This window comes from Rhinolophus hipposideros (genome assembly GCF_964194185.1).
Source record: "Rhinolophus hipposideros genome assembly, chromosome: 10".
In the NCBI taxonomy this organism is placed as follows: Eukaryota; Metazoa; Chordata; class Mammalia; order Chiroptera; family Rhinolophidae; genus Rhinolophus; species Rhinolophus hipposideros.
Window position 1 is genome coordinate 24,996,748 of NC_138056.1, and position 13,517 is coordinate 25,010,264.

General features: G+C 34.9%; 1 protein-coding gene across 7 annotated transcripts in view; it reads left to right on the forward strand.

Moving 5' to 3' along the window:
* IMMP1L (inner mitochondrial membrane peptidase subunit 1) overlaps positions 1–13,517 on the forward strand; it is a 69,479-nt gene that overhangs the window by 52,122 nt on the left and 3,840 nt on the right. For all 7 annotated transcript variants that reach the window (XM_081062439.1, XM_081062443.1, XM_081062440.1 and 4 more), the window contains one exon: positions 13,024–13,134. In XM_081062439.1, coding sequence (XP_080918565.1) covers positions 13,024–13,134 — 111 coding nt within the window. The remainder of the gene's footprint in view (positions 1–13,023; positions 13,135–13,517) is intronic.

Consider the following 13,517-nt stretch of genomic DNA (forward strand, 5'->3'; position numbering starts at 1 on the left):
AACTCAACAGGTCCAAAACTAAACTCCTGGTTTTCCTCCCCAAACGGGCTCCTCCTACACGTTCCCATCGCAGTAAAGGTGTTAACTCTTATTTTTCTGCTCACTCGGGTCATAAACCATGGAGTCATCCATGACTGTCTTCCTCTTTCACCCCACATCCAGTTCATTAGCAAATCATGATGATGGTATCTTCTAAATACAATCAGAATTAGACCACTTCTTGCCATCATCACTGCTACCATTAGATGCAAGGCAAATTCATCTGTCTGTAGTTTTCTTGTAGTACCTTCTGAACTGCTCTCTCTGCTTATATCTTTCCTATCTTCTTGCCTTCCTACCCTTCCACTGATTATTTCTACATAGTAGCTGAAATAATCCTTTTGAATAATGATGTTTTTTAAGAGGAACGTCACTCTTCTGCTCAAAGACCCTACTGGCTCCCCATCTCATTATAATAAAAGCCATAGGCCTTAGGATGGTCTACAAGACCCTACACGATCATTTTTCCTGCTGCCTGTTCTTGTAATTAAGTTTTATTGGAACACAGGCATACTTTTCATTTACATATTGTCTGTGGCTGCTTTCACTAAAACAGACTTTATATGGCTTGCACAGCTTAGGCTGTTTACTATCTGGCCCTTCACAGAAAAAGTTTTCTGACTTTCTCTAGAAGGTTCTTGATGGCAGGTATTTGTTTTGATCACAACTGATTCCCCAGCACCTAAACTCTGATTTGGCATCTACTGGTACTTAAAAAATATTTTCAGGATGGACAAATTTATATGTGAATAGGGTCTGACCATGTTTTGTTCTAGTTTCTATTCTGCTTCTCCCTAGTTTCTTTTCTTAGTTTCTACTGCAAACTTGCTCTCAAGTAAGTACATTATGTTACTGTTTTTCAGTACGATAGGAGTTGCTGGGGCTCACCACACTGTAGGCTCCCAGTGAATTGGCCAATCTGTAGTCATGCTAGTCTTCAGAGAAGACTTGAAAGCTAAGCTACTTCCATGGTAGGGCTGTTTCATCACCTTCTGTAATTGCAGATGAAAGGTGCAAAAAATATTGGAATGTCCCTGTATTGTATCAGGACAGCAGAGTGCTAAGTGTTTCTTTCCCCAAGTGACTTCTATTTGGATGGAATGATATTTTCCAGCCCTTTTTTTAAGCTACTAAAAATTCACTTGGCTCTGAATTGATCTATCAGTTTGGAATACCCCGAACTTGGTCTAAATCTTCTGAGGAACCCTGTACTTACTTTGCTCTTACTTTGAGGGAAAGTCTGGTGCTTCAGAAATGCTGTGGTGGTTTGTTACAGTGAAAGCTAAGTCACCCTTGTAACATGCAGTATCTACTGCTTAGGTTGTGAGGAAATACCTTTTGGACATACTTAATTATTATACTATACAGATTATTTTGTTCTTTGATCCTTTTATTAGTTGGCAGATTAACAATGGCTAAAGTTGTTACCTGTAGTTGATAAACTGCTTCTTTGTCAACCTCTGCTTTCCAGTAGTGTTCATTACAAAACAAATAATCATTCTTTAAAATCTTCCAAAATTAAAATTTTATTTATTGAATTTTAGTTTCTCAACCATAGCAGCCACTCTATATTGAAAAAGGACCTATTAATAGAAATATATGAATATTTCAGTATATTCCTGCAGTTAAATCATAGCAGTCTTTTGCTATTGTTAAAGGAAACATATCTGTAGTTATTAGAAAAATGGTTTTTACTTTTATTATTGATCTATCAAAATATCGAGCTATTTAAAGCATTTTGGTTCTTGATACCATAGAGTCCAGTGTTACACACAAAAAATGAAATGGCGTTCATCAAATGATAGCGGTTTGTTACCACAGTAGGGTGATGGTAGGTGATTAAGGATGTATTTCTTACATTTTTTCTTTTTGAGTTGTAGAGTATGTTAATGAATGACATTATTATTGTTATTGGTGGAAAAGTAAGAAACAGAGACAATTTCACATTTCAGAAAGGATTGAATGTTCTCAGGATGTACTGGTAGTTTAGTGTTCTTAAAAAAAACTTGGAAATGGGACAGTATGCCAGTAATAAAGCTGTTTTATAGTATACAGGAAAATACTTAAATAAAACTGATTGACAAACTGAAAAACAATCTCACTAATTTGACAGCATTAGAAAATGGTCACTTTATATAGTTAACACTAATAGCCCCTTAATGTGCACTGTGTATTTAGGTTATAGTTCAGATCCTTGAATATCCTAATCCTGTTTTTCTGTTTGTTTAAATGTCATTTACTTTAGCTAAAAGTCACAACCATATGGCCTTCTATTACCACTTGTATTATAAACAGAAAAAGTACTTCTGTGTAGGGAGAAGAATCATCAGATTGAAGGTCTTGTTTATTATAAGCTGCTGATACACTAAATCCTTATGTCATTTAAATAGAAGACCTACCTAATAATGTCACTTATTACAACAAGGGTATCCAAACAAGGGACTTGCTTTTTGCAGACTGTAGTGATAAAAACCTGTGCTACACATCCATTTCTCAGCAACGGCCTCCAGGTTAATCAGTCATGGCATACGGCTAATGCCTTGATTGCAGCTGATGTGGAGGAAATATGTTTACTTTTTTGCTAAAGTGAAGTTCACTGCGGAGATGACGTGACTTTTTCATCATATAGTTAACACAATTCTGAAGATAAATTTGACTTATTGTTTACAATTCTGAGGTGTTTTTCTTCTGATGTTAACACTAAGAATCATTTTTGAGGCCCCCACAACTTAAGCATTTTCTGATGTGTTCTCTGAACATTTTCAGAAGAATTTTGTCTTAGTTTAACAACAAAATACAGTTTATAGAATTTTATTTTGTAGAAATGGGTTTTATCTTATATACGTTTGAGTATATATAAACAGAAGGTGCCAAAAAATGCATACACATTTTTAGAAAGGAAAAAACTATTAAACTTGTAATAATATATACCAATAATAAAAGATGAACAGAAGTCACATTTGATTTCTGCAATTACAAGAAGTGCTCAAAGTGGTTACCATCAGTGTCCAGACACTTCTGATTACAGCAAACTACCGCTTGAGCAACGTTGACTAAAGTGTCCCTTTGTATACATTTTTTTTGGTATTCCCGGTATATGTGTATGTATGTATGTATGAAGATCAGTGTTTCCACTGAAAGATTAGCTAGTCTTCCTGAAACTAATATATTTTGCTTATCTAAAAATATTTTAACATTCAAAGTTGGTCTAAGTTTCCAACTCATAGTTGGAAAGTCAGTGCCATTGGTGTGAATCTAGGTAGTTGTGCAATTCAATAAAATTCAAATATTATATGTACTTTTATCTGCAAGTTATGAGATTAGTTTACTTTAAAGTTGCCTAAAAGTAAGTATGGGAAATTAAGACTGAAATTGTAATGGTGCTTTTCAATGTCAGCATGTGAAGCAGGCTCCATCTCTGATAGTAGGAAAGAGAATATATTCCTGTTTCGTGTGGCTTCCTAATATGATATAGTGGTCTGCTAGAAAGCTGCTGTTTACTAGGTGGAATATGTTCAAATGTCTTTTGAAATAAGCAACTAAATGAAGTTCTGTGTTACCACTTTAGGGAATTAAAATTCTACAGGTCTCTGTGACCCATTCAATCTTAGTCCATAAAAGCATTCTCATTCTACTAACCTATTCTCTACTTAAAGTAAGATTGGAAAAGAGGGATAACAGATATAAAAGCAGGTATGCATGTTATAAAACAGTTAAAGATAGTAAATTGGTGTTATAAGCCACTGTATTGCTAATCTAGATATGTGAGAATGCTTTCCTCCTGGATTAGAATTTTTATAACTTTTAATTTTTAAGAAAATTTAGGAATCATTTAGTTTGGCACAGTTGGTGCTTACATGCCCACTAGACACACAAGCAGAGCTAACAGGAAAGGAAACAAAGTACTTAAAGCTACAGGGTAATTTTAAATTCTAAAATCAACTTAAGATTCTGATATGCTTCTTATAAATTGTGTGTATGAATCTCTCAGCCAGGAAGGATTAGAGAAACATGTCTTCTGAAGAGATGTGAAATCTGTAAAGAAAGTCAAAATAGGTATAGAGACAAAGACTGATGTGAACCTCAGACCCTAGCTGCAAATATACCTAACCCCAAACCAGTCCCATATTCAGGCATTTAGCTGTGCCTCAGAAGCAGCTGGAACCCACTGGATTTCGGGGGTAGAATAGAAGAGATGATTTAAATGGCCTTCAGGAGGCTATACAAGTGAGCAAAATTTGCCTGACATTAACTTCACAGCTTTTCTTTTACTTTTATTTATTCATGCATTTAAGTCCACAAACATTTATTGAGCACTTACTTGAGGGCCACCAGCACCATGTTGAGTAGATCAAGTCCCTCCCTGCCTGCAGTGCTGTCCAATAGACCTTTCTGCAACAATGGAATATTCTGTATCTGCACTGTCCAGTATGGTAGCCACTAGGTAGACGTGGCTGGTGAACACAGGAATAGTGGCTACTGTGTCTGAGGAGCTGGATTTTTAATTTTATATAATTTGTATAATTAAGTAGCCACATGTGTTAGTAGTGGCTACCATATTGGACAGTACAGTTTTAGGATCTTGCAGTCAAGCTGGAGGAATAGGCAAGGAATGATTACCTGGTGTAAGAGAACAATATACAAAATGCTATGAGAAGACACAATAGTGTATTTATCTAGACTGGGGTGAGTAGGATTAGTCCAGACTGGGGAGGTGAAACCTGAGTTGAAGTTCTGAAGGATAAGTAGGAGTTAGCCAAAGCAAGCTGAATACTCAGGTCTACAGGGAAAGTGCCTATTGTGCTTTGGGCGGCTGCCCTGTAAGTCCCTGTGTCTGAAACATATAGTAGGAGGTGTGGGTAGTGAAAGGAGATAAAAATGAAACGGTAAACAGGTCTCATTTCCTTGTATATCTCAAGCAGGGGAATATTATTACACTTAGTTTTTAAAAGATCACCCTGATATTAGTGTAGACTAATAGAAGATGGTTTGGAATAAGAGAGACTGGAGGTAGGAAGACCAGTTAATAGGCTATACGACACAACTAACATAATAACATTAAGAATGGAAAGCAGTACAGAGTTCTGGAAAAAGATTAAGGTAATATCTTGACAGGATTGAATACTGGAAGAGATGGAATTGAAAGGCTTAAAGTTGACTCAAGTTTCTGGCTTTAGTAATAGGGGTCATGATATATTAAAATAGGGGATTGTGGGGGAGATGTTAATTTGGGAAATGCACAGAAGATATATTCAATTTTTGAGTAGTATAGAAGCCTACTAAATAAGCCTAAGAAAGATGATATTTTAAATTAATATAGTGGTAATTATTATAAGAAGAGGGGAAAAAAAAACAAGTGCTTTCCCAGAATGACATCTGGATGCGATGCTATTCCCTCCTTGATGTCCATAGTATATTTTCATGATTTCTTAATCAAAACAATGTTTTGATGCTCTGAGCCTTTGGAGATCAATCTTTTTAAATATCTTCAGCTGTTCTCTTTGTATCTTACACCATTACAAAAAATGTCATCTGTCATCTACCTGCCTAATTTGCAATTTTGTATTCACAATGCTAGATTTCATTCTAAATAACTTCCAAGGTATGGAACATTAGAGTTGTAGTTTTGATGAATAAAACACAAGTAGGAGAATGTCTGTCTGTCAAAGAAAAACATGGAATGCAAAGCTTTTTCTTTTTTTAAAGGCATAAGTAACATCAAGTACAAAATGATGTACATATTTGTTTCTTTTTTATCCCTGATATTCTGTTTCTAATACCACTTGTTGTAAGTCAGTTCTCTAGCCAGTCTCTATATGAAGAAGTTATAGAAAGGCCACAGAAAATTGAAAAGAGCTATAGAGATTGATCTATAGGAATAAATTCATATAGGGATGAGTTTGATGTTGAGAAGAATTCTTTGAAGTCCCAGGAATCAAAATTTTGGTGGAAATGTATTAGTATATAATTTGTACAGTATGCATCTAATTTACCAACTATTTAGACATTTTCGGAGAGCATGGGAAAACTCATTATTTATGTAGTTAACACTATATTCTACTAGTCTGTGAAATACCCTGTGTTGCATTAAGTTAGCTCACCTTTTGGAATATGAGAACCAGGGTCTACATCAGGTTATATTAAAATCAAAGTACGGATATAGTTTTGAAATTAGACTATAAGAGGCTTCTTTTAAATAGTAATCTAAAACCAAAGCAGGTATCATTGTATTATGATACAAGAAGTCAGACAGCAAAATAATGCATCGTCCTAGGAAAAAAATTCTGTAGGAATGGGACATTAGTATCAAGTGGCTAGGATGGAAGGGTCTGTTTCCCGGCTTCAGTCCCAACTTTCTGCCCCTTCTTCTACCGTCTGACTAGTTGGTAGATGGTTTTGAAGAAATGAATGCTTCATATAAGGGAGAGCCTAAGTAAGCATTTGGTATTTAATAAACATTGCTTGATGAAGCTGCCTATTAAAAGAATAAAAATGTTAGTCTTTAATACATTTGGATGATTTGGTCTTAAAACTGAGTTTTAATAAATCAGTTAACATAATTATGGTAGCTATTCACAACTAATGTACATTTGAAATTATGCTGGATTCAATTCAAAGTCTTGGCTAATACCAGATCTATGTAATTGAATACAGTATAAAAGAAAATGACCAAAAACATACCCAAAGTAAAATTGCAAAGCACAGTTCATTTTGCAGATTTCTGAGTCGACTGCATAGGAAGATGAGGAACAAAGAAGGCATCATTCATATCAGCAGCTGGGGCAACTGCTAATAGCAATAGCTAATATTTCGTGAGAGCTTACTGGGTACCAGGAGCCTTATGTGTTATTTCATTGGTTCTCAGAATATTTCTGTAAGGCACTTATTAGTCCCAGTAGTATAGATGAGGTTTAAATAGCCTGTCCAAGGTGCTTAATTACTAAGTAGCAGAGTAACATTTAGTAACTCTAGACTATGACTGTGGACTGAATCTCTTTAACCACTATGCTAAGCAACCCATCAGAGATTCCTAATTCAGGTTGGATGGTATTGAACACTTAGGGAGAAGATGAAGGAATCTAGCTTGCAAAAGCCATGAGAATGAGCAAGTCAAGTCTTAGACTAAGCTCTAAACCTACGCAGCAGGGAGATGCTCAATTATGAAATAGAGGTTGTTAGTAAAAAGCATCCTCCATCATTACCCCCACTCCAGTGCTGTATGTGTAGCTTACTGGACTTTGCGTAAATTCCTATTTGGTAATAATTGGCTATGAACCTAGGGTGTCACCATTTTTAAGTAGGGAATGACAATAATAGTCTCCAGGAATGATGCAGATAGGATAGTAATAAGTCAGAATTTAAATGGAGAGAAAAAGAGCAGGATTGCATAGAAATAGTATCCATTGAAATAATCCCTGTGTTAACTGTTGCCTGGTCCTTAAAATGTTAATCAATTTGTCATGCATCTAGCATGTGGGAGCACATCCATCAGGAATCCAGATATTCCACTCAGGTAGACAAATGTGGGCAGGAAGTTGTGGCAAGAAGAGTGTCAATGAAAATAGAAGATGAGTGAAACTGTTCCTTTAAGTTTGCTTTCAGAGATACCCAAAACTGACACTTGAGACACTCCCATTTTTAAAAATTAAAGATTAATGATGTTTTCTCAGCTTTTGTTCTTAAAAGCTTTTCTACTTGATTGCCTTTTGGGGGATTTAATGCTTCACTTTGACATACATGTCTTTGTTTATAGCTTTTGTTGGTTGTTATAGGAAGGTTAAACTCCAATAGTTATTTAATGGTGGTGTTTCTAATTTTGCTGCTGCATGAGTCAGAAAAAAAATTGGGTTTATGACGTTCTTTTAGAACTGTATAATTAATTATTTCATTTTCCAAGTATTCTCTCCAGTAATTTCTGTGCATGGTATCATACCATGGCTACATTTTGGTTACATATCATGATTAAGCAGAATATGCATTAGCCACACAATGGTATAGTAATTTGACTTGGTTCTGTTTATCTGGAAGATGGTAACATAAAAAACAATTATTTGAGTATTAATTATTAATTAGACTAAAATGACATGTTATGAATGTACATTCATTATGTGGACTTTTTTCCTGGGCAGGGAAATTATGTATTTTATATTCCATGTTTATCCTTCCATGAGAAACAAAACAAACTCTTCAAAATATATTTGGAAATTGAAATACTTTTAAGATTAAATGTACTCTTGTTTGTTTTTGCCAAAAAGAAACTAGGCTTTCTGATTGCTTTCATAAAATGTGTGTGCTTTGCTTTTTCCTATATAATTCAGGAAAATGAAAAAATAATCATGTCAAAAAAGAATTCCAAAAACGTTGCCCCTTTTCTTGCCTTTATGATTTTTGTTTGTTTCTTTAATAACTATTGTTTCCTTTTTATTCCCAGTCATTCGAGAAGAACCATTAAAGAGGCATGAGCAATAGTAGGGCCAGTGCCCACCCTTACCTTTTCTGGTTGTAAGTTATAAAATATCTGGCAAACAAAGGGATAATTAAAAATAAAATATGGTACTAGGCTTTTGTGTTTTTTTGAAAAGTCAAAAACACAAATATCTTACTCTTCAGTCAGAACATTTTCTTAGATATTCTTTGCTTAATGAGTTTGATTATAGTTTAGTAAATGTGTTATTTGATATTGTGGATTCTTTCATCAGATTTCACTTGATTCAAGAAAGGTAACACCTGGGGGTTGGGTCACAAAAGCCTCTTTTGTTAAGTGGACACCCACAGGCCATGAGGCAATTACATTTGTTGCTTGTATTATAAAGGAGGCACTTAACTAGCCATGAGTAAGTATAGTTGAGAACTAGAGAGACTTGATTCTTTTGTCCAGCTGAGACTGGGTTTTCTCACAGCTCAGGAAGGAAACCTCTGACGTAGAAAGGAAAAAGAAGAATGATTTAAGCGTTCTTTTAATGCTTTAAAATTTAGCCTTAAAGTTAGCTATTTCTGAGACCCTGGGAAAATTCAGAGTTGAGCAAAAGTAAAGTGTTCTCTGTGGCAATCATTATAAACATATTATTTATATATTCTTATTCAGTCTCATGTGTTCATTCAAGTTACCATGAAAGATTTACAGAAGTATAAAAAGGAAAAGTAATCTAACTATTAAAAGCTTTGGTTATGAGAAATAATGAACAGAGGCATGTAACTAGAGATTTCCATTATTGGCCATTTGCAAAATATTTATTATAAATGCATTAATTGGAGTCCTGTTCTATTTTAGTTAGAAAGGACTTGTACTCAAGGTATATAAAGGACTCTTAAAATGAATGACAACGAAAACAACCCGGGCCGCCGGTTGGCTCCGTTGGTTAGAGCGCACAGTACTCATGTAACACCAAGGTTGCCAGTTCGATTCCCACATGGGCCGGTGAGCTGCACCCTCCACAACTAGATTGAAAAAAAAAAAATACAGGAGAAAAAAAAAAAGACATGGAGCTGATGGGTCCTGTAAAAACACACTGTTTCCCAATGTTCCTCAATTAAAAACAAAACAAACAAGTAAAAACCCCTCCATTTTAAAAACAGGTAAAATATTTTAATAGATACTTCACAAAAGATACATAACAGGCACAAGAAAAAATGCTCATCAGAGAAATGCAAATGAAAACCACAATGTTATACCAATAGCCAAAGTTGTGGAACAACAGAAACACTCATACACTGATACTGGAAGTATAAAATGGTATAATCGCTTTGGACAGTTTTAAGGTTCAGCATGTACATATGACCCAGGAATTCTACCCATAGGCATTTACTGAAAAGAAATAGACTTGTATACGAATGTCCATAGTACGTTATTTGTAAGAGCCCAACACTGCAAACAACTCAAATATCATTCAGCCAGTTCATGGGTAAACATTGTAATTGACAATGGAACACTACTCAGCAGTAAAATGGAACGAATGACTGATACATACAACATGGATTAATCATAAACTATTGCTGAACAAAGCCAGAGCAAAATAGGATGTACTGTGCAATTTTACTTATATGAAATTTAGGAACAGGTAAAACTACTGTCTAATATCAGAAGCCAGATCACTAGTTGCCTGGGACTGGGTGTCAATTGGGGGTGTGTGTGTGGGGAAGTTACCTGGGACAGGAGGGAACGTTTAGGCATGACAGAAACGTTCTCCATCCTGACAGTGCTTGGCGTTGTATAGGTGTGCATTTTTCAAAACTGGTGTCAGAACTTAAAATGAGTACATTTTAGTGTAAATATAGTATACATTTGTAAAATTGATTTTTAAGGTGTACCCCCTTACCCCATACCAAAAATACTTACGTATTTCAAAAGTGGAAGAATTTCAAACATCTGAATTTTTTACTGAAAAACTGAGTAACTGATGGAGAGGTAGGGTCAGCAAAGGTGACTGCTTTGATTTATAATAAAGGATGCACACTTAAGAGGTTTTCCTGCTTAGAGAGAAGCTCTTACTAGTTAAAGGTACCATCCATGAGGAGGTTGTTTCTTTGATTTGTGCACTTTATATCAAGCATTGAAGTCTTTGACATGTAGAGGTTATTCCTTTACTATTAGGTTGGTGCAAAAGTAATTGCGATTTAAAAGGTTAAAAATTACAAAACCTGCAATTACTTTTACACCAACCTAATATAACTGGATGTGCGCATATCACTATGTGTGGGCTTCAGATGAGTAGGAGTTGCGTGTCCCATACTTGAACCTACTTCTTCTGCTATTAAATATCAATAGCAGTACTTCACAGGTAGTTTTAAGGATCAAATGAGGTTTGTGTGTGTGTGTTTGGTTAAATAAACCAGAAAACCACATATACAAACTGGCTTGTGTTACTATTACTCCCTTTTGTTCTATCCCTTGCAGTCAAGGACCAGGTGTAGCGAGTCTAGGTCATGCTCCTCCATGGGCTTCTAGTGATATGTTCTGTGTTTGTCTTAGCAGATTTTTTTCTGTGCTTATTAATTTTATTATAACAGAGATAATACTTTGTCACTTTATTTAGCTAATTTGGAAGAAACTTAGGGCATAACTGCTACAAAAGTGATTGTACTTTACAAAAATTTCTACTTAAACACTAGCAAATATTTGAGTTCCAACTTTGGTTTCTGTCTTCCTAAGAATTGTTACTGTGTTTCCCCAAAAATAAGACATAGCCGGACAACCAGCTCTAATGCGTTTTCTGGAGCAAATAGACCAGGTCTTACATTAATTTTTGCTCCAAAAGAAGCATTAGAGCTGATTGTCTGACTAGGTCTTATTTTTGGGGAAACACGGTATATATGTAGGAATAAGCCTTACTATTGGCTCTAGAACCTATAACTAGTTCCACTAGTAAAAGTGAGCCTTTTTAAAATGTCTGATATTCTTTCAAGAAACTTATGTCCAAGTAGAGAAATTTAATATTTAAGTGCATCTGAATTAAAATAATTAATTTGATTGGTTTTGGCAAATATTTCTACATGATACAAGACATTCTAAAAATTATATAATCTGATATAAAGTAAAATTGAAATTTTACATGCTTGTATAAATTTATTTTTCCAAAAGGAAATGGGGAGAGGAGGAATGAATAGACAGATCATGGAGGATTTTTAGAACAGTGAAAATACCCTTATGATACTAGAATGATGGATACATGTCACACATTTGTCCAAACCCATAGAATGTATATCACCAAGAGTAAATGTAAGGTAAACTATGGTCTTTGAGTGATTATGATGTCAAGTAGGTATAGCAAGTATAACAAATATATAGCACTCTGGTGGTGGTGGTGGGGGGTGCCAATACTGTGGGGGCAGGAGACATATGGGAAATCTCTGTACCTTCCTCTCAATTGTGTTGTGAACCTAAAACTGCTCTAAAAGAGTGAAGTCTTTTTTAAAAAGTAATTTGTGACATTTTAAAAAATTGCAGTCATTTCTTATTAAACCCAATAGGATTATTTTTCTTCACTTAAGGTTCCCAAGTAATAGCTAGTCAAAAGAACAGTGAAAATAAATTCCTTTCCAAAAGATAATTTTGGACTGGTCAATAATTCAACTTACTTGGATAACAAAAATTATAAAATGAAAACTTTTAAAATGCAATTTTAAAGATTGCTGTTAGAGAGTAATTTTTTAAGTTTATGTTGAACAGATATCAATGGGCAAATGTCTCTTATCAAAAAGGGCTTTTTTTAAAGTAACATGTTCTGTTCTAAACATGCTTATGATCGTCATTGACTGAAAATGTAAACCTATGTTATTTACCAGTTAATACACAGGACATCTAGGAACTAGGGTCTTTTCATTTAGTAGAAGGTCACCATCATTAATTTTACAACTGATGATTCTATAATAGGTCCTTCTATTTCTTGATGGTCATTATTGAAGTATAATGTATTGAAGATACGGCCTGTACAAAGGCAAAACAGGGATCTTAATTAGAATTCTGACAAGCCCACTCCAATAAAATGATGAGATTATTTGTAATTGATGTCACCATCAATTACCATTTAGTTCATCATGAGCATTCTAATAGGTCTGGTCTTGGTACTGGCCCCAGGATGTTGCTGAGTGAGTGGCTGCCCTGCTTACACTGTTACGAGACAGGAGGGCACATTTCCAGTCAGCATCCTAATGACCTCTTTTTAAGTCTATTAAATTAATGACCCTGTCACACTGTTCTGATGTGTTATAACCTCAGTTTGGGGTTTGTGTAACAAATTAATGTTTGAGAATCATGGCAAAAAAGGTCTTTTAAAAAGTTGAAACCTTAATGTTTCTTACTATATTTAGTAAAAGTTATTGTGCAAGAAATAAAAGCAAAAATGCAACTCATGGGGTTTGTATGTATTTTATAAAAGAGAACTTTCAGACATTTCTCCCTACCTCCATAAGACATACTTTTACATTTGTAGTATCCAAATTTGTTTTGTTCTTTTTTAAAGAGGCTGTTTTCTTCTCTAATTCTAGGTGCCAACGGGTCATGTTTGGTTAGAAGGTGATAATCTACAGAATTCTACGGATTCCAGGTACTATGGACCTATTCCATATGGACTAATAAGAGGACGTATCTTCTTTAAGGTACTGCTTTCTGCTTAAATGTAGGCTTTCTTCTCTGAGCTGAGGAAAAAACGTTTCTTTCAAAATGAACTTTAAACTCCTCAGGCTGTCAGTGGACTTAACTGTCGCAATAACAATTATGAACATGTTGGCCTTCATAGCTATAAACATTACCCCTTCCCTGCATTGAGACAGGTCACTGAGAATAATTTTTTGTTTGAACCTTAGTTGTAGCATAAGAAGCCTTTAATTTAGATCTCTAAATTTCCTTCTCATACAACTTTACAACCATGTTCATCTCCTGGGAATATATTGATATGCATTTGCAGAAGAGCAGTCTCGAGTCAAACTACCTGTAACGCAGATAAGTACAGTGAGTAACGAACTTATCATGGTTATAGTAA